Below are 19,266 nucleotides of genomic sequence, written 5' to 3' on the forward strand. Positions count from 1 at the left end.
TGGAGAGGACACGTGGGAGGCGCTCAGTGGGTACTGGGGCATGCGCAGTCCCTGACACGTGCCGTGACAACTTATTTAAACTGATTTCTTCCCACTGGAATCTCCCTCGCTTCTCTATGGATTCTCACACCCCCTGCCACGACTCACCCCACTGGCTCAGGCACACCCTCTCTTCCTCACTTTCCCTGGAGTCCAGAGCCTGAATAGGCTCCAGGTGAGAGGACAGAGTGAATGCTTTTGTCTCATTCATATTTTCCCTCACCTGGTGATTTCTCCTGCTGTCTAATAGGTTATTTGCTTCTCCCACATGGTTTCTTTCTCATGCTTCTCATGTTTCTAATTTTTTTTCCAATTTCGATAAACCAGAACGGTGATTGTTGCCTTACATTTAATATCTTCTAAATCCCTATCTAATATTTCTTTATTAGATTAATAAATACAGATATATGCATTTATGTCATTTTTCATAGATATTATGTATATTTGGTGTGTGTGCTACATAGGGTTTATATGTATATTCAATAGACCTTATAATGATGCAAGTTTTGTAAATTCTCCAGGTTTAGGCTCCCCCGGTTCCTTTCTCTCATCAGCTGCTGTAACCTCTGTCTGGTCTCACCTCTGTGTCCCATGGGCTGCCACCCTGCCAGGCCCTTCCATCCCCATCTCCTCTTTGCAATCAGCTCTGATTTAACTTTCACATCTATAATCTCTTCCCTCCCCAAAGCACAGACTACATACAGGGGGATTTCCTTGCTTTTGCCTTATCGACGTGGAAGTTATTTGTTTCTTAATCTTGTGTTTCTTGAATATTTTTGTGAATCAGGAGTGCCTTTGCCTCCTGACAAACTTGTCCTTACTGAGTAATGGAAGAAAGATCAACAAAACAGAAAATATTAAAGTCACTCTACTGGCTTCCCCTCACACTTTGGACTTTCTTGTCCAAGGCCACATTCCTGATTTGACGTCCTTTGGGTGGAAGAGAAAGTCACAGTAAGATCATGGATGCCAGTGCATGCCATTGGCTGTCATTTTGTTTTCAGAGATGGTTGCGCAGCCCTCTGGCTGGCTGAAGAGCCCTCCACATCGGGAAGATGCTCCATGCCAACACTCAGCTGACAACACACGAGGGCAGCGGCTCATCGGCAACATTCCCACCTCAAGTGTTTTCAAACCGAAGATGATTAAAAGAGAATCCCGGTTCAGCAAGTGGAATCCCTACCCCTCACACTTGGGGCGCAGAGGTAATCACATCTATGACCCTTAGCTGCACTCACTCTTATTTCACTCTGTCGATGGTGACAGCTCGTTCTCCCACTGCTTTTTCTCTTCCATTTGTTTTCTCCAGCGGCTGCTGTAACCTCTGTCTGGTCTTAACTTTGTGTCCCATGGTCTTCCACCATGCAAGGCCTTTTCTGTCCCCATCTCCTCATTGCTCTCTGAACTCTGCCCTATTCCTTATTCTGCTGTCTTGAGAGTCCCTCTCATGGTCACAGGAGAGCCAGACCTCCTTGTCCTCATGCACGTCCACAGTTTAAGCTGCTGAACACAGGGTTCTTTGACTGGAATTGCATACTCTCCTGGGAAGTTTACCTTTCCTCCCAGCATCCCCAACTCCATTGTCTCTTTCTGCAGGGAGCGTTGCTTTAATGCATCATTTACACATTGGTTTTTCTCTTGAGTCAGCTTTTGAGCATCCCGACTGATTCAACCCTTAACTGTCTCTTGTTCCTCTGAATGAGAAGTGTTAAAACTGAGCACAACGGTTCCCACTTAGAAAACTAAACTAGAACCAGGTGGGAGTTCCCTACTGGCCTGGATACACTTTAGTCTTCAGCCCCAGATGTGTAGCCTTGTGACAATGTAGCTGGAGTTGCCAGGGACTCGGTGTTCTCACCTCATGGACTCATTTGAGCTGACATTAACTGGAGGACATTTATGACATTCTCAAGGGACATCACTTCAAAAGTACATACAGAGGGCAGGACCTCAAAACTGCATACATCATGAGGTACGTCATTCTAACCTCTCTCCTTTTTATTCTCATTTCCACTTCTACAAGTCCAGTTAAGGGTCAAAAATGCAACTCAGATGAATCTTAAGGCCAGTTTATATGAGATAGCATTTTCTGAATTAACTTTGATAAAAGTGACTCCACAACCAGCTTTATGCATACACAAGATGACAGGCAAGAATCTATCCACAGGACAGTCTTTGCTTTGGCCCAGCCCAGTTGATAAGAGAGAGATTTCACTGAAGTTGTCAGAGAGAAGACTAAAATCCATGGAACCACTGGGAACAAAGCCAATCATGAGATAAACAGCAAAAGGAAAGAAAATGATGGGAAATGGGGTTGTTCTATTTAGTATCTCTATCTCCTGCTGCCATGTAATAAACACCTGGTGAGATTTGAATTAAGATGAATGCCTTGAACTCACACCTTGAGATTCTCACTTCCATGGCCTGGGGTGTGTTTTGGGTGGGTGTAGTTTTAAAACAGTCCCATGTGACTCTAATCTGTGGCTAAAGATAAGAAGGACCACTGGTCTTCTATGATCACAGGTTACCAACATGGAAGTGCCCCATATGTGCAGCTACTCCAAAGGCTGAGCCTCCGTCAGCCTTTGATGGGACCTATATTCCCCTCTCAACAGCACTGTTCGTATAGCATAGAGAAAAATCAAGAAGAAAACCAAGAAAATTAATAGATTAGACCTTTAGCCTCTGCTTGAAGCTCACTTGCTCAATTTTGAATACAAGACAAAGTGAGAAATAGTCATTACATTTACATCTAATGTACAGAAATAATACCTCCCATATTACATGTAGTGGAATTTAGTATTTTCTTTGGCAGTTTAAAATAAAACTTCCAGTTTACATTTAACCACACAGATTTTACAGCCCACTAATTGGCTCAGCACTGCAATGTGAACATTTCACTTTTGGTCATTTATTGTCCTTCCGCAAAGCCCTGAAAAAGAACGTACTGGTCTCACTCTCCTGAAGAGAATGCAATAAGAAATTAAGACTGAAATTCCGCAAGAGATGGTATATGAATACTTCTTTATGCCACTCTTGACACTTGACATTAAGTATTAAAAAGTCAACTTTCCCAAAATGTACTTAAGGAAAATAATAAGTGGGAGGGGAGAATGTAGGAAAACACAGACTAATCCTTTCACTTTGTACTTCAGAGTTTTGTGGGTCTAGATATTGAGAAGATTTGTAGAAATCCCGTAGGGTGTAACCAGGTGTGGAATCAACTTCCAGGCATTGGGGAAAATAAGTAGGGTCATAATTACACTCCCTGCTCTCTCTTTGCTAACTCCATTTTGAGTGTCTTTTTTTCTTTTAATTTTCTTTCTTTCCTGATCCTCTTTGAAGGAATACTTATAAATATAGTTGTTTTTTCTTTAAAAAAAATTATGTCAACCAACCAAACCAGCACCACAGACATCATATTTCTTATATTTTTTTGTAAAACCTTATTTCTGTCCTAGCCAAGGTGACCCAGCAGTCTGTCATGACTGTTGAGACCTCCAGATTGGAGCCTTTCCTCTCTCTTCCTCCAATATTTATTGAAACGGCTTTAGTTCACGGGTCCTAATTCCTGGGTTGTCAGTAACAAGTCATGTGGCCTTAGTTCAATCATATCCCAGTGGCATCACTACGGCTCTGTTTTAAAGGCCGGAAGTGGACGTGGATGTTTTCTGAGGTTCCTGCTGCTTCTTATATCCAGAGCTCTTCCCATGGCCTCCTGCTCCTCCCTAGAAGACTGGGACATGGAGTTTAAGGGAGTGGGTTTCTCTGCAGAGGATCTTCCTTTTCTGCAGCCCTCTGTCTGAGCATGTATGATTGATGCTGAGCACATCCTCACTGGGAGGAAAAGCCATCACTCTGCTCCAGACAGAGAGGAATCAGGAGGAAAGGGGTTGATATTCCCAACTGCTGGTTGGGCATAGGCAGGGTCCCCATAACCTGCACCGCAGGCTGACTGGAAGTTCAGGGAAATTCAGTGGTGGTTTCTTCTCACTTGTGAATGGTGCTTCCCCTTTCAGCCAGCCCAACCCTCACCCTCAGCTCAAGCTCCCAGGAAGAGATCAGTTTGCCCCTGGGATATCACCACTTAGCAGTCCCTCTAAACTCAGCCTTCAAAAGGACCTGACAAAAATGCTGAGTTGATTATTTTCTCTCCCTCCCCTGCAGGTACCAAATACTACCAGAAGGCTGCAAAGGATGAAATGATGCCAATAAAGCAGCTTTTCCAATTGATGAGAAAAAACTAAGACAGCAAAGCAAGTTGAAGCCCAAAAACAATGACACTGCAGGGAACCTTCGCAGAGGATTTAATTTTAGATCACAGGATGCTCTTGATGATTTCAACCCACTAGGCTCCTTTGAGAAGCCACAGTCCATCCTAGTCCAATTGTGATCAACACCTAGGGAGACCAATCCTCAGATGGACGCACACGATTGACAGGATTTAGCCCTGCTCCTCTCAATTCCCATCCTGTAGAGAACAGAAGTGTGGAGCCACTGGCAGGAGACAGCATGTCACCCGGGACTCTACCAGGGTAGAGTATGAACAACGGCACGTTCTTGCTGAAAATGTTTAGCCTGAATTTCACAGGAGGTAATCCTCAGGCAATTGCAGAATGTAGAACATTGAACAGCACAACTCACCTGTCTCCTTCAAACAGCCCACGTCACCACGAGGAACACAACAAAAAGGTGAAGAGACATTTTGTTGGAACACTGCAGTCATGCTGTGAGCTTCCTGCCTCAGCCCATCTGCAGGCAGAGAAGATTCTACCAGGGTAGACTATGAACAACGGCACGTTCTTGCTGAAAATGCTTAGCCTGAATTTCACAGGAGGTAATCCTCGGGCAATTGCAGAATGTAGAACATTGAACAGCACAACTCACCTGTCTCCTTCAAGCAGCCCACGTCACCATGAAGAACACAACAAAAAGGTGAAGAGACATTTTCTTGGAACACTGCAGTCATGCTGTGAGCTTCCTGCCTCAGCCCATCTGCAGGCAGAGAAGGGCCAGTGTCTTCATCATCTCCATTATTGTGATACTAGGATGTTCCCTTGGTTAAGGAGGGGCTCTATCAGCTCCGTCCCTTTCAAAGACAGTAGACCTCCTCCTTAACCAAGGGCCAGTGTCTTCATCCTCCCCATGTTCCCTTGGTTAAGGAGGGGCTCTATCAGCTCCGTCCCTTTCAAAGACAGTAGACCCCCTCCTTAACCAAGGGCCAGTGTCTTCATCCTCCCCATGTTCCCTTGGTTAAGGAGGGGCTCTATCAGCTCCGTCCCTTTCAAAGACAGTAGACCCCCTCCTTAACCAAGGGCCAGTGTCTTCATCCTCCCCATGTTCCCTTGGTTAAGGAGGGGCTCTATCAGCTCCGTCCCTTTCAAAGACAGTAGACCCCCTCCTTAACCAAGGGCCAGTGTCTTCATCCTCCCCATGTTCCCTTGGTTAAGGAGGGGCTCTATCAGCTCCGTCCCTTTCAAAGACAGTAGACCCCCTCCTTAACCAAGGGCCAGTGTCTTCATCCTCCCCATGTTCCCTTGGTTAAGGAGGGGCTCTATCAGCTCCGTCCCTTTTAAAGACAGTAGACCCCCTCCTTAACCAAGGGCCAGTGTCTTCATCCTCCCCATGTTCCCTTGGTTAAGGAGGGGCTCTATCAGCTCCATCCCTTTTACAGACAATAGACCCCCTCCTTAACCAAGGGCCAGTGTCTTCATCCTCCCCATGTTCCCTTGGTTAAGGAGGGGCTCTATCAGCTCCGTCCCTTTCAAAGACAGTAGACCCCCTCCTTAACCAAGGGCCAGTGCCTTCATCCTCCCCATGTTCCCTTGGTTAAGGAGGGGCTCTATCAGCTCCGTCCCTTTCAAAGACAGTAGACCCCCTCCTTAACCAAGGGCCAGTGTCTTCATCCTCCCCATGTTCCCTTGGTTAAGGAGGGGCTCTATCAGCTCCGTCCCTTTTAAAGACAATAGACCCCCTCCTTAACCAAGGGAACGTCCGAGTATCACAATAATCACTTCCTGAGGCAGGAAGCTCACAGCATGACTCTGCAGTGTTTCTTGCAAAATGTTTAGGCTGAAGTTAATCATGAGAACATTTTCAGATGACTCCAGAATGCAGAACCCAAAATGTCTCTTCACCTTTTTATGAAGACACCTTATTTATAATTTGAAAGTGGGTTGAAACAGCTTGAATATCCTGTATTTTAACAATCTCTCTTTCAAAATGTCTCTTCACCTTTTTATGAAGACACCTTATTTATAATTTGAAAGTGGGTTGAAACAGCTTGAATAGCCTGTATTTTAACAATCTCCATCTGAAAATGTCTCTTCACCTTTTTATGAAGACACCTTATTTATAATTTGAAAGTGGGTTGAAACAGCTTGAATATCCTGTATTTTAACAATCTTCCTCTGAGCATTTTATCATCAATTAATTTTACTATACACTTGTTTTTGCTGGCATTCTTTGTAAAAAAAATAAATAAATAAATATTCCCTGCTCAAATTTTAACTTTCGTCCAGAATTAATTTTATTTATTTATTTATTTATTTATTCATTTTTTCAAGTTAATGAATGACAACTTTGTTTTTCTTACACTTTTAAGGCTGAACCTTCATTTAAATTGAAAAGTATGATAAGGATATGAAGGTAGCCTCTGTTGTCTCTAGGGTAGCCACTAAAAGAATAAGAATAATGTATGCCTAGTAGCTAAAAGAGGAAACACAGAATAAAAATATTTTACCAATCAAAAGGAGGGCAAGAAAGGAGGAAAAAGGAAACAAATTAGAGATGAGATAAATATAAAATAATAGTAACAGGTTTAAATGCAAATGTAACAGTAATTACATTAAATGTAAACAGACCAAATACTCTAAGTCTAAAGTTGCCAACGTGGATTAAAAATAAAGATACGACAACATGCTGCTTATAAGAAACACAATAAAGAAAAGGATGCAGAAAGGTTAAAAATGAAAGGATGGACAAAGATATGCCATGCAGACACTAACGAAAAGAAAGCTGGTATAAATATACTAACAACAGAAAAAGTAGACATTAAGGTAATAAGCAGTCCTATAGATAAAAGGGATATTTCATAATGATAGAGTAATCACTCTAACAGGATGACATACCAATGGTGGGCTAAAGTCAACTTGGATTAGCTTGTTAAACCCAATGTGTTGTCTCTTCCTATCTCCATGTTAAGTAATATCATATTTGTAGCTTGAAATCAGCCATGGTACAAGTATTTACACCATGGAAATGGGCAAATACTAACAAATTAGGGATTGTCTCTTTCTTCCCTCTTAGTAAGCTGGGTGTTAAACATTGGCCAGAACGACTATAGGATATATCAACTGTGAATTTGAATGCAACTAATTACATGTATAAGCAAGAAAAATGAGAAACAAAAGGAGAAACAGGCAAACCCACAGTCACGGTTGGAGATTTTAACACACTTCTCTCATTTAGTTGATAGGACAAGCAGACCAGAAAAACTTCTCAATATAGACAAAAAAACCCAAAAACACACACACAAAAACTCTATATACCTACCGTCTCTCTATCTATTCCAATAAGATAATAACAGAGATTTAGTGGTTTATCCAAGTACAGCAAACCAGTAAGTGGGAGAGTTGAAACTTAATTCATGTCTTCTGCCTCTAAGTCCTTTTGCTATGGTTTCATATTACAGAAAACATCCATGATATTTACTTTGTAATAACCACTGTAATTTCAATATTAATACATTAAAATGGGGAGAAAAGCAAACCACCTTTCTTAATGATATATATCCTCTGCTGCATTTCATTTTTAGAAAGTCTTCATATTTAATAATTTTTATAATATATAAAAATCTATATTTATAAAACAAATTATGGGGATAGCATGGCTTTAAAACAGATGAATAATTTTAGTAAGGGATTTAGCACAAACTTCTTTGGTAATAATGATCATAGCCCTATTAAATCTTTAACAATGATGATGATGATGATGATGGCAATAAATAGCAGCCACTAATGTTTATGGTGATTACTTTGTGACAGACACTGTTTTAAGCATTTCTCCATTTTTGAATCCACTCAACAACCAAATGAGATAAGTATCTGTATTATCCTTATTTTACAGCGAAGAAACTGAAACAATGAATCTACAATGATACACCCCCAATCACACAGTGAATCAATCCTCAGAGCACACTTTACTATACTGCCTATGATTACGTTGATTGAAATTTGCTTAAAATTTGATATTTCAGGAACACACTTAAAACATAAAGCAAGGCATTTCTTCCTCTACATGTTTCTTCAATGATCTCTAGAAAAATCATTTAAGTCCAAACTAAGTTATTATTTTTTGGGGAACAGGATGTATAGCATGTAGACTGAAACTAGATGATGGGATATGGTTTCTTTAATTTACACTCAAATTTTGTGCTCCTTTTTAAAAACATTTTTATCTTTTTCAAATGAAAAAACAGACATCTTTGCCAAGGCCCTATTTTTAAAAATTGCAGTCAAATATGTATAACATAAAATTGACTGTTTTAATTATTTTAAAGTGTATTATTCAGTAGCAGTAAGTACATTAACATTGTTATGCAGCCATCATCACTATCCATCTCCAAAATACTGTCATTCCAAACAGAAACTCTGTACTCATTAAAAAATGGATAGTTTGCCAGGCATGGTGGCTCATGTCTGTAATCTCAGTACTTTGGGAGGCCCAGGCGGATGGATCACTTGAGGTCAGGAGTTCGAGACCAGCCTGGCCAACATGGTGAAACCCCATCTCTACTAAAAATACAAAAATTAGCCGGCATCACGGTGCACACCTGTAGTCACAGCTGAGGCAGGAGAATCGCTTGAACCCCGGAGGCAGAGGTTGCAGTGAGCTGAGATCTTGCCACTGCATTCCAGCCTGGGTGATAGAGCGAGACTGTGTCTCAAAAAAAAAATAAGGGCCAGTTCCCACCTCATTCCCACCTCCTCTGGCCTCTGGTAACCTCTATTATACTTTCTGTCTGTATGAATTTGTCTATTCTTGGTACCTCATATAAGTGGAATCATACACTCTTTGTCCTTTTGTGTCTGGTTTATTTCACTTATCATAATATTTTCAAGGTTCATCCATGTTGTAACATAAAACAGAATTTCATTCCTTTTGAAGGCTGAATAACATTCTGTTGTATGTATATACCACATTTTGTTTACCTATTCATTTTTTATTAACATTTGGGTTGTTCATCCCTTTTGGCTATTGTAATAATGCTTCCAACAAACATTGATATACAAATATTTATTTGAATCCCTGCTTTCAATTCTTTTGGGTATATACCTAGATGTAGAAGTGCTGGATGATATGGTAATTCTACATTTAGCTTTATATGTATATAAAGCTATATACATACACACACACACACACACACACACAGATATATATATACACACACATACCCCTTTTTTAAGTAACCACCAAACTATTTTGTGCAACGGTTGTACCATTTTACATTCTCACAAGTTATGCACAAGGCTTTCAATTTCCACATCTTTGAGAACACTTGTTATTTTCCTTTTAGTTTTAAAATAGCCATCCTAATGGGTGTAAAGTTCTGGGGTGTTTTCCAACACTAACAACCAATTCTCAGATTCTTCAGACACCAGTTTGGATGTCCAACAATTTAAGTTAATTCTGACACTGCCTGAAATTAGCATCAGGTTCCATAGATTAATGGGTTCAGTTCCCACTTCAGATGCCAATTGCAAGTCCCAGGCCATCCGTAATTCTAACCAACCAACTTCAAATGGTAGGTTTCCATCATGTCCCTCCTCATGTTCAATAGTTTGCTAGAATGGCTTACAGAACTCAGGGAAACACTTTACTTATGTTTACTAGCTTATTATAACTTAGGAACAGTGCACTGGAAGAGATGCACAGGGCAAAGTATGGGGAGTATAGAGCAGAGCTTCCATTCCCTACTGGGCATATCATCTTCCCAGCAAGTTAATGAGTTCACCAAACCGAAAGCTTTCTAAATCTCACTGTTGAACAGTTTTTACAGCGCTCCATCTCCAGGGCCTGCCCTCCCCTCTTCCCTGGGGTCGGTAGGTGGGACTGAAAGTCTCAACCCTCTCATGACTTGGTCTTTCTGGGGACCAGTTCCATCCTGAGGCTCTTAAGGGGTCCCACTCTAGAAAACCTTATTAACATCAGGTGTGATTGAAAAGGGCGCATTATAAATAACAGAAGACACTCGTCTCACTTAGAAAATTCCAGGAGTCTCAGGACCCCTGTGCCAGGAAACAGGGATAAAGATCAACATATTTTTGCCTTATACCACAGAATTTGTACCTCCTGGTGGTTTGTTTTGATTTGCATTTCCCCAATGACTATTGATTTGGGGCATCTTCTGTTTTCTTTTCTTCTTTTTTTTTTTGTTTTTGGAGACAGTGTCTCACTCTGTCACCCAGGCTAGAATGCAGTGGCGTGATTGTGGCTCATCACAACTTCAACTTCCTGGGCTCAGGTGATCCTCCTGCCTCAGTTTCCTAAATAGTTAGGACTACACGTGTGTGCCACCATACCTAGCTAATTTTTAGAAATTTTTTTTGTAGAGATTGTATCTCACTATGTTTCCCAGGTTGGTCTTGAACTCCTGGACTCAAGCAATCTTCCCACCTCAGCCTCCCAAAATGTTGGGATTACAGGCATGAACCACTGTGCCCAGCCAGCATCTTTTTATTCATTGGCCATTTCAATATCTTTGGAGAGATGTTTATTTAAGTCCTTTGCCCATTCTTTAAATTGGGTTGCTAGTTCTTCTGTTGTTGAGTCACTGGAGTTCTTTATATATTCTGGATATTAATTCCTTATCAGATATATGATTTGCAAATATTTTATCATATTCCTTGGGCTCCTTCTTCATTTTCTTGATAGTGGTCTTTGATGCATGGATAATTTTTAATACTGAGAGATCTCAATTTTTTTTTTCTCTTGCTATGTTTTGGTATCATTCCAAGAAATGATTGCCAAATCCAATGTCATGAAGGATTTTCTCCTGTGTGTTCTTCTAAGAGTTTTATAGCTTTAGCTCTTTTGTTTAGATATTTGCTCCCATTTTGAATCACTTTTTGTATGTAATATAAGGTAAGGGTTCAACATCATTCTTTTGCATGTGGTTATCCAGTTTTCCCAGAAACATTCGTTGAAATAACTGTCCTTTCTCCATTGAATGGCATTGGCACTCTTGTTGAAAATCATTTGATCATATGTGTGAAAGTTTATTTTTGTCATGGAAATAGGTCCTATAATCCTTTTGCAGGTGTATAAAAGATATTTCTTAACAATATAAATATACATAGCATAGAAAGGCTATGCCAGAGGGGCTATCACATAGAGTAAAAGCATATTGTAACAAAAGAGGAAAAACAAATACCACTCAAAATGATTTAAAGCACATTTTTATTATAGATAGGTAAGTGTGGTTTGCTGTGGCTACAGATATATTTATAATGGATGAACGAGCTTTTCTAGATACCGAGAGGTATAATATTTTTCTTTCAGTACTGAACTAATATTTCTCTGATAACAAGGAAACATTGAACTGGCTGAGCCTATTTTAAATGGGAAAATACTTTTTTTTCTGGATGTTGCTTTAAAGACTGGTAAATTAATTTTTTTAAGTACTAACACTAAATTTAAGTACAGTGAAAGAAATCAATGAATACTATAAAAACATAAAATTTCTAAAAAGCAGAAATATAAAGTTTTTATAATTTAAAACAGCAGCAATTTAAAAAAATTTGCTGAATTAAAACTTTACAAAATATATATACACAAAGCATCATTCCAGATGATCATGAATTTTAAAAACAGTATAGCACAACCCCCAATCTCTACCCCAAACCTACTACTAAATGTAGCTGGCCTATAATAATTTTTACAACAATTTAAAAAATAAAACAAAAACAAAAAATCTCCCAATTCTTTTGTGTATAAGCACAGGTTACAATGTGCTGGCTTTGATTCCATATACACAAAGAGAATTTTAAAATAAAACAAGAACTTCACATAAATAGTTTTACTTGTTATTAAGTGTGTGACCAAACAAATTAAAATAAGTACTAACAACCAAAACATATCTTGATGTAACCAGTACATATACTTTTAAAGAATGACAAAGATGAAAAAGGAAATAAAATAGTCTATGAAAGCCATAAGCACCTTGTTTTAGAGAGAGCACCAAGCAACACAAAGAGGCAACGCGTAAGAGGTAGGGTATCACCGGCTAAGATGTATATGCCCACTGGGGACCTGAATACAGCTTAGTGTTTTGGAAAATAAGACATATTAGACTGTGGCTTGTAATTTTTAGACAGAAGCAGTGCACGTTTGGAAGCATTAGCCAGTATTGCTCCATAGTGCTCTGCATCTCCAGCTGTCTAATGGGTACTATGCGCTCAGTCAAAAATATAAGATACCCTGAAGAATTCCATATTTAAAAATTTTTAGTTCTAGGGAATTCTCTAAGAAAGCTGGGATCAATATAATTTTTAAAAGAATTAAATACTTTATCAATCATAGTCCTTTAAAAATGCCTTTTCTCCTTCTTAGGAGGAAGTCTGTTCTTCCTGAGATTCTTTAAGATTTAGCCAATGCTTTATTACATGCATTTCATAATGACAGCATCTTTCTGTCTATATTTCTCTCTCTGCAGGAATTACCTGACCAACAGCATGAATTCAGAAGTAATTCAGAGACTTTGCAGAAAGCATACAGAACTGCTTTCAATGTAATACTTTCGTTCAGTTTTGAGATGAGAAAATTTTTGTACTTCAATCACTGGAAGTTGATTAGGTTCCTGGGTGTTAAAAAGAAATGTTGCCTTATGCCAGCTGCCGTCTTGAATCTGCAAAATAAGAACAAAATGCTTTCATATGTATTTCCTTAGCAGTCACTTTCAGTAGACAATGCCCTTCATAGATAATGCGAACTTGTTTTAAGGATTAGAAATAATAAATAGAAAGTACCTAGAACAATGCTCAATAAATGGTAAAATTACTATTATTTAACTGACAACCTGGGCTTATTCCTGTCTCGAGAATGGCATTGTGTGTTCTAATTTTTCACTTCCAGAGGCTAAGGCCAGGCTTCTGCTTCAGTTGTCTGTGAATCATTGAACCAGCTATGAATTAAAAGGCTGCAATATTCCTAGTATGAGTAATAACCATCTGTTCTGTCTTCCTTTATTTGGGACTGATTCCTCAGGATGGATATTTTTCTTTAATAAAAGACAACAACCTATTTGAACCTCTGTATTTTAGGTAGAAAATAAACAGAATCAGTCAGATATGGTTAAAATCATAATTATGTGCAATCATCTTTTAGATTTCTTTTTCTCCCCCATTCTGTAGCTCTCTATTTATACAGTTTCCCTCTTTCTTCTCTTCCTTCCATGGCTTTCTGTTTCTCTTATTACTATATGCTCTTTTGTTTCTAATAAATTCTATGGAACAAAAATATATCATAAAATATCCTGTCATTAAGATTCAACCAGACACAATAGAGAAACATAATTGATGAGTTTTGTGAAGCTGTTATTTAGGAGCTAATTCACTTATTCACAGAATTGTCATGATATAAATTTTAAATTTTGAAGGAACTTCAGAGATTATTTAAGCTACACACCTTATTTTAAAGCTAAGGCAGTTGAAGCTCTTTGAAAATAAGTTACTTGCCTAAAGTCATAAACTCGGTACGATAACAAGACCTAAAATTCTGTGTGAAAGGCACTGTTAGATTCATTCAAGTCTTTTAAGCAATATTTATTGAATACTAAGTATATGTAGCATAGCTGACTAAGGCATAATCCTCAGTGTTCTTACACTGCTTGTGAAATACAAAGATGACGAAATTAGTTCTGGTTTCTGAATTCTAGTGGCTTAGAAATCTAGTTGAAGAGAGTAAAAACATAAACAATTAACAACAACAAAAAGACCATCTATGGAAAGTACAATATAAAAAATGTAAATAGTGAGTACTAAATTCCTCATTTCTAACTAGAGTACTCAGGAAAAGCTTAATGAAAACATTTGGAATATAGATGGGCTTTAAAGTATGCCTAAAATTTCCACTTGATTGTGAGGTATAGAAGGTCATTCCAGAGAAAATGAATGGCATAAGTTAAACAGGCACATGTATATACACATAAAACCACCACCACAAAAAACTAAAAAACAAATATACACACACAACAACAACCACAAAAAACTAAAAAACAAATGGGCAAGTAGAAATTGGCTGTGAAAATTAGTTTAGCATGGTGTTTAAATTAATGGATTTGACCTGGGACAGATTTTGATAGAAATTCTGGTACTGTCACTTTCCCTACATATACAATGGGAATAATGCAAACCTACCTCACAGCCTTGTAAGGATTAAATAAAGTTTCAATCAAAAGTCACTAGCAGAACACTGAGGCCTGGGGTTTGAAGTTCGGTATGCCTGGGACCGATTTCTTGTTCCTCCTCTAATTAGCTTCATGACTATGATTATCTAATTAGCTACGTTAATTTTATTTAATTTTTAAATTTAACTTTTATTTAAAACAATTTAAAAACGAAATTTTTACTTTAATTACTCTAATTGGTTGCATTACTTTGCTCAAAGTAACTTTGAGCAAGTTCTCTGGGCCTTTACTTTCATACCTATAAAATAGGACCAATAATATATTCTTTACAAAGAATATGTTATTATAAATAAAATAATCTATGTAATGCATGTTCACTTAACATATAATAAAATCCCTAGTAAATAGTAGTAGGCACTGTTGATATTATTATCACTATAATTATTGTGACAGATGAGTTTGGTTATAGTTTACAACAGACAACCAGTGAAAGGCTGAGCTAAAAAGGCAGGTTGGGGCCTGGTTGTTGGGAGCACTGAATGGAGTTGCTAAGTTTGGACTGTATCTCAGAAGTGCTAGTGAGTCACTGAATGTTTCTGGGCCAGAGAGTACAAGTTAAATAAATGTGTTGATGATACTGATCTCTTCGAATATAGATAATGAGAGCTATATACTTCTATTTGCCTATGATTTTTCAAGCACTATTTTTCTGGAAATAAAATGTTATGAAAAAGTAGAGTACCTTGGAAATGTTAAGAGATGCTAAATCATGGGCTCGACAGTGCACAAGGACAGGAAATGAAGCTACTTAAAATAATTAACGATAGATACATAAAATGGACAACTCTGTTCTTTAAAACAGGGGTCAACAAACTCTTCTCTAAAAAGCCAGAGAGTAAATATTTTAGGTTTTGTGGGCCCTGCAGTCTCTGTGACATCTACTCAACTCTGCCACTGCAGTGTCATAACAGCCACAGACAATAAGTAAATGAATTAAGGGTGGCTGTGTTCCAATAAAAATTTATTCACAAAAACAGGTGGAAGGCCAGACTTGGTCTGTTGAACGTAGTTTGTCAACACCTGCTCTAAGAAATAGTGTTTTAAAATTACAGATTTTTCATAATATCCATTATTTAATTATTATTATTATTTTTTGAGACAGAGTTTTGCTCTGTTGCCCAGAATGGAGTGCAGTGGCACAATCTCAGCTCACTGCAGCCTCTGCCTCCGGTTTCAAGCGATCCTTGTGCCTCAGCCTCCCAAGTAGCTGGGATTATAGGCGTGTGCTACCATGCCTGGCTAATTTTTGTATTTTTAGTAGAGACAGAGTTTCTCCATGTTGACCAGGCTGGTCTCATACTTTTAGCCTCAAGTGAACCACCCACCTCAGCCTCCCTAAGTACTGGGATTAGAGGCATGCCCCATAGTGCCCGCCCGCCCCATTATTTATTTGTTTATTTATTTTGAGACATAGTCTCACTCTGTCACCCAGGCTGGAATGCAGTGGTGCAATCTTGGCTCACTGCAACCTCCGTCTCCTGGGTTCAAGCGATTCTCCCGCCTCAGTCTCCTAAGTAGCTGGGATCACGAGTACCCACCACCAAACATGCCCAGCTAATTTTTGTATTTTTAGTAGAGATGGGGTTTCACCATGTTGGCCAGGCTGGTCTTGAATTCTTGACCTCAAGTGATCTGACTGCCTTGGCCTCCCAAAGTGCTGGGATTACAGGCATAAGCCATGATGCCTGGCTTCATTATTTAATTTTAATGCAAAAAAATAGGCTACAGTTCAAATTCTGACTGGTGGGGTGAGCCAATATGTAATTATACCCATATTTGGTAACAGGTATAGGGATTGACAGAATGAAATAAAACTTACCTGCCTCTATAACTTGCCTTTTATGCAATAATGAGATGTAGAGTTATAGCAGTGAAAACATGAAAATATTTATCCAAATGCATTGACTATTTATCATCTATCTATCTATCTATCTATCTATCTATCTATCTATCTGCCATCTATCTGTCCATCCATCCATCCAGGTATAATTATTTCATATAGAGAATAAAAATTAAATTTATGTATTAACACCTGTTTTGCATGTAAAAATCTAAGACCAATTGGTATGATGCAAGTTGACAAGGTATGATATAAACAAATGATTCATTCTGAAAAATGCAGTTACAAGTCAGGCACATTAAAACTTACTACCCTTCTGTATCTGCAGTTTGTAATTAAAGACTTACTCTAATTATTCTAATTTATGGTTATATCAATTTTAAATTAGTTATATTCAACAATTCTAAAAGTGCCATTTCCTTACCTTGCAGTCATCTGAAAGCACTTTAGGTTCAAGTAGAGTGTTTACTTTAAAAATCTGGCCATTCCATGCCTTGAAACCAATAGGCAATCCTGGGCCACTTGTTTGTGTGCTTGTCCACCTCGGGGTGTTTAGACAGTGGATGGTGATGATATGAGCAAATTCAGTCAGCTATGCCTCTAAAATATGTGTTGAATCTGATCATTATTCACTTATACTGTGTTTTCTCATATTCCAAGCCGCCATCATTTTTCATCTAGACTACTGCCAAAGCTTTCTAAGTAATTTGGTCCACTTTTACCCACCATAATTCTCTTCTTCACAATAGCCCAAATAATCACTAACCATTTTAATCACACCCTTCTCCCTGCTCAAAACATTCCAAATGACCGTGCATTGCAATGAGAACAATCGCCAAACCTCTTATCATGGTCTGTAATACCTTACAATCTGGCTCCTACATTTCTCTGGCATCATGTTTTCCAATTATTTACTATACTCCAGATATAGGGATTTTTTCCATTTTTTTTTTCTTTTCTCTTTTTAAAAATAGATCAAGACCCCTTCTGTCTTAGGGTCTTTGCATTAGATATTTCCTCTACTTAGAAATCTCTTTTCCTGAGATAATCACATAGCTGGCTTTCTCCATGCTTAGGTGTCTGGCTCAATGCAGTGTCAGATAGTACTTCTGTGACCACCCCAAGTAGGCAGCCCCTTTACCTAGTCACTCCACATCCCAACAACATATTTTCTTTTTTCTCTCTTTCTTTCTTTTCTTCTCTTTTCTCTTCTTTCCCTTTCTTTCCTTCCTTCCCTTCCCCTTCCTTCCTTCCTCTATTTTTCTTTCTTTTTCTTTCTCTTTTCTCTCTTCTTTCTCCTTTTTCTCTATTTCTTTCCCTTTCTTTCTCTTCTTTCCTTCCTTCCTTTTTCTTTCCCTCCCTCCCTCTCCCTCCCTCCATCCCTCCCTCCTCCTTCCTTCCTTTCCTCCCTTCCTTCCACCCATCCATCCATCCATCCATCCATCCATCTTTCTCTGTGATCATGGCTTACTGCAGCCCTGATCTCCCGGTAGTCTCAAGCAGATCCTCCAACCCCAGCCTCTCAAGTAGCAGGGATCACAGGTGTAAGCCACCATACCAGCAAAATTTTAAAAAATTTTGGTAGATATAAGAGTCTCTTTATGTTGCTCAGGCTGGTCTTGAACTCCAGGGTTTAAGTGATCCTCCTGTCTCAGCTTTCCAAAGTGCTGGGATAATAGGCACCCAATATGGGTGTGAATATATTAAATTCACTGCACCCAATCTTTTGTTTCCTTCACAGCACTTATCACTACCAGAATTACATTCATGCTTACATTGTCTTCCCACATTAGAATATAAATTCTGATAAATTTCATCATGACAGCATGAAACCTTGACTGTTTTGTTCACCACTGTAACATTAACATCCATAACTGTGTCTGTCTTAATAAACATTTAATGAATGAATAAATGAATGACAGAATGTATGCCTAAATATGAAAATAATTAACCCTAATTAGACAGTAAGCTAATCTATTAGGTATTCACTAGTAAGAAAATAACATTTTAAAGAACAGGCACTAAATATTGAAAGTAAAACCAAAGTCTGTGAGTAAAAGGTGAAGTATAGTGAGAGATTTTTTCTAATATTTTTTAGCTTCTAGGGAACAATGTATATGAATCTATTAGGAATTTTTGCACAGTAAATTTCTACACATATTTAAAGAACCCATTATGTGTTGCCTTATTCTATATTGTATTTTCTTGTTATTATAATCAGAAAGGTCTCCCCTGACTATTTGTTCACTACTTTTCTCTTCAAGGATATGTTGTTATTATAGTTTTTTGGGGGGATGCAAATATTTACTGCTAGTAGGTTGGTTTATTTTAGTGCTTTTCCTGAAATTCATAAGTAATATTTTGCTCCAAAATGTTGGCTTTTAAAAGTTAACATTGCCCACTGCAACCCATCTGTGTATCTAGAGGCTTGCAGGGCATATAGGAAAAATAACAACTTTTTTTTTTTACAATGTAGGATTTATTCAATAATTATAGAAATAAGAACACTATTTTTTTCTGGTGTGTGTCTATAGTCCTAGCTACTTGGGAGGCTGAGGCAGAAGAATTCCTTAAGCCCAGGAGTTTAAGTCTAGCCTGGGCAACCTAGCAAGAACCCCATCCCTTTAAAAAATGCTATTTTATACAATTTGAATATGTCATTTATCTATGTCCTGTTAATTGAGAATAGTCAGCTTGCTGTTGCTTACTGATAAAACAGAGGAACCAGTTGGGGCTCCCTATTATACACTTTGTGAAAGTAGCTGTTTTGTCTCAGAAGTATCACATTATATCTCTTTTTAAAACAGCTTTACTGAGGAATAATTTACACTTATATATGTGACAGCCACATGATACATATATATTCATACATGATATCCACATATCATGTATATGAATTATGTGCCCATTTAATGTGCAC

General features: G+C 38.3%; 2 protein-coding genes across 2 annotated transcripts in view; one reads left to right on the forward strand and one right to left on the reverse strand.

The window, feature by feature from the left end:
- The window catches only part of LOC135273279 (neuroblastoma breakpoint family member 11-like), a gene marked incomplete at its 3' end in the record, with an annotated part of 138,835 nt that overhangs the window by 9,778 nt on the left and 109,791 nt on the right, over nucleotides 1-19,266 (forward strand). The window lies entirely within an intron of this gene.
- LOC135272311 (uncharacterized) overlaps nucleotides 11,483-19,266 on the reverse strand; it is a 107,811-nt gene continuing 100,027 nt past the window's right edge. The window contains exon 20 of the mRNA XM_064370763.1: nucleotides 11,483-12,946. Within this exon, the coding sequence (XP_064226833.1) occupies nucleotides 12,791-12,946 (156 nt within the window). The 3' untranslated portion in view covers nucleotides 11,483-12,790. The remainder of the gene's footprint in view (nucleotides 12,947-19,266) is intronic.

The sequence above is a fragment of the Aotus nancymaae genome, unplaced genomic scaffold (genome assembly GCF_030222135.1).
Source record: "Aotus nancymaae isolate 86718 unplaced genomic scaffold, 86718_ANA_hifiasm-v0.15.2.pri h1tg000007l, whole genome shotgun sequence".
Lineage (NCBI taxonomy): Eukaryota > Metazoa > Chordata > Mammalia > Primates > Aotidae > Aotus > Aotus nancymaae.